General features: G+C 68.3%; 1 protein-coding gene across 1 annotated transcript in view; it reads left to right on the top strand.

Annotated features, from left to right (window-relative positions):
• The window catches only part of ACAP1 (ArfGAP with coiled-coil, ankyrin repeat and PH domains 1), a 12,027-nt gene that overhangs the window by 7,902 nt on the left and 2,306 nt on the right, over positions 1-1,819 (top strand). Inside the window, 5 exon segments of the mRNA XM_077746755.1 lie at positions 43-166; positions 266-477; positions 968-1,037; positions 1,170-1,265; positions 1,374-1,542. Coding sequence (XP_077602881.1) covers positions 43-166; positions 266-477; positions 968-1,037; positions 1,170-1,265; positions 1,374-1,542 — 671 coding nt within the window.

The following is a 1,819-nucleotide window of genomic DNA, read 5'->3' as shown; positions in this document are numbered from 1 at the left end:
CCTCAGACCCCCCCCCCCGCCCCCCTCTCCCCTCCTGCCCAGGTCCTGCTTCCTGCAGGCCGACTCAGAGCGCCTCCTGCAGCTGTGGACCAATGCCGTGCAGAGCAGCATAGCCACGGCCTTCAGCCAGGCTCGTCTCGACGACAGCCCGTGGGGGCCAGGCCAGGTGCCTTAACACGAGGGTGCGGGGCCCGGCTGCCCGGGGAGACGAGGCACCCCTTCCCCGGGCCCCATGGCCACTCTATCTTCCCCTGTCTCCCCCCAGGGCTCAGGACACCCGGCCGTGGGCTCCTCGGCCACCATGGCCTATGGCGGAGCGGCCAGGGGAAGGGACTCTAGCGGAGCCGGGCACGTGGCAGCCCAGGTGCAGAGCGTGGACGGCAACGCCCAGTGCTGTGACTGCCGAGAGCCCGCCCCCGAGTGGGCCAGCATCAACCTCGGCGTCACCCTCTGCATCCAGTGCTCCGGCATCCACAGGTCACCACCTGTGACTGGCTGCGGTGGGGGTGGGGCGGGGGCGGGATTGAGCCCGTCAGGGACACCTCCCTCCCACCCTGCCCTGGCTTACTTTCTTAGATGCTGGCGGGCACTGGGCACAGTGCCCTGGTCTGGCCAGAGATGCTTATTGGCTTGAGCGTGGGGTCAGGGCTCTTGAGGGTCGGGGAGCAGAGAGAGGAGAGGTCACCAGGCCCCAGCAAGTCTAGGACGCCCTCCGCCCGAGTCAGCCTGGTAGAAGGAGGGGGGAGCGTCAGGGCACGTGTGGGGAAAATGAAGACCCTGAAAATGAAATGTAGGAGGGAGAAGGGGGGACCCGTGAGCAGAGCAAGGCCACGTGGCCCGCTGCCCTGCCCCCCACCTGGCCAGCACCTCTGCTGCAGGGGTGGGGGGGCCTTGCCTCCAAGTCCCCCTGGGGAGCCGCGGCTGCTGCCCCCCCCACAAGGGACCTGACCCCCACTCTGCCCCTCAGGAGCCTTGGAGTTCACTTCTCCAAAGTGCGGTCCCTGACCCTTGACTCATGGGAGCCAGAGCTGGTGAAGGTGACTGGGGGGGCGGGGAGGGGTGGCTCCTGATGGGACGGGGAACTGGGGGGGCTGAGTCCCAGGGCTGCCACACTCACCTTCATCCCCCCCCCCACCGTCTGGCTCCGCCTCTGCCTGGACCCACCGAAGCTTATGTGCGAGCTGGGGAACGTGGTCATCAACCGGATCTACGAGGCGCGAGTGGAGGCCATGGCCGTGAAGAAGCCCGGGCCCACCTGCTCCCGGGGAGGGCGGGGTGGGCGGGGGGGGGGGCTGCCTGCTGTGGGGGAGGAGGAGGGTCCAGGACCTCAGGAGGGAACATGGTCCCCCTCTTCCCCACCACACTCTCCCAGGCAGGAGAAGGAGGCCTGGATTCATGCCAAATACGTGGAGAAGAAGTTCCTCACCAAGCTCCCCGAGATTCGAGGGCGGAGAGGTGGCCGGGGGCCCCCCAGGGTGCAGCCACCCGTGCCCCCAAAGCCTTCCGCCCGGCCCCAGTCCGGGAGCTGCAGATCCAGGCCAGGTAAGAGGGCTGCCGGGGCACTGACGGAGCCCGGCTGTGTGCCCCGCGCTATGCCAGGCCCCGAGAGGAGGCGCAGAGCACAGAGGCCCGAGCCTTCCCCTTGCCAGTACTGGGGGGCGGGGCGCAGGCCCCAGCAGCGCTGGTGTTACCAGGCAAGAGTTTGGGGGTTCGGGGAAGAAGGGGAAGGAGCGTAGGGCTGGGAGTAGGCAGCTGCGGGTGCGTGACGTTCGAGCTGAAGGTAGTTGGACAGGGAGAGGTAAGTGATGCCGTCTCTTTC

This window comes from Crocuta crocuta, unplaced genomic scaffold, assembly GCF_008692635.1.
Source record: "Crocuta crocuta isolate KB4526 unplaced genomic scaffold, BGI_CrCroc_1.0 scaffold139, whole genome shotgun sequence".
NCBI classification, from domain to species: Eukaryota; Metazoa; Chordata; class Mammalia; order Carnivora; family Hyaenidae; genus Crocuta; species Crocuta crocuta.
This window is presented reverse-complemented; position numbering and strand designations above follow the sequence as displayed.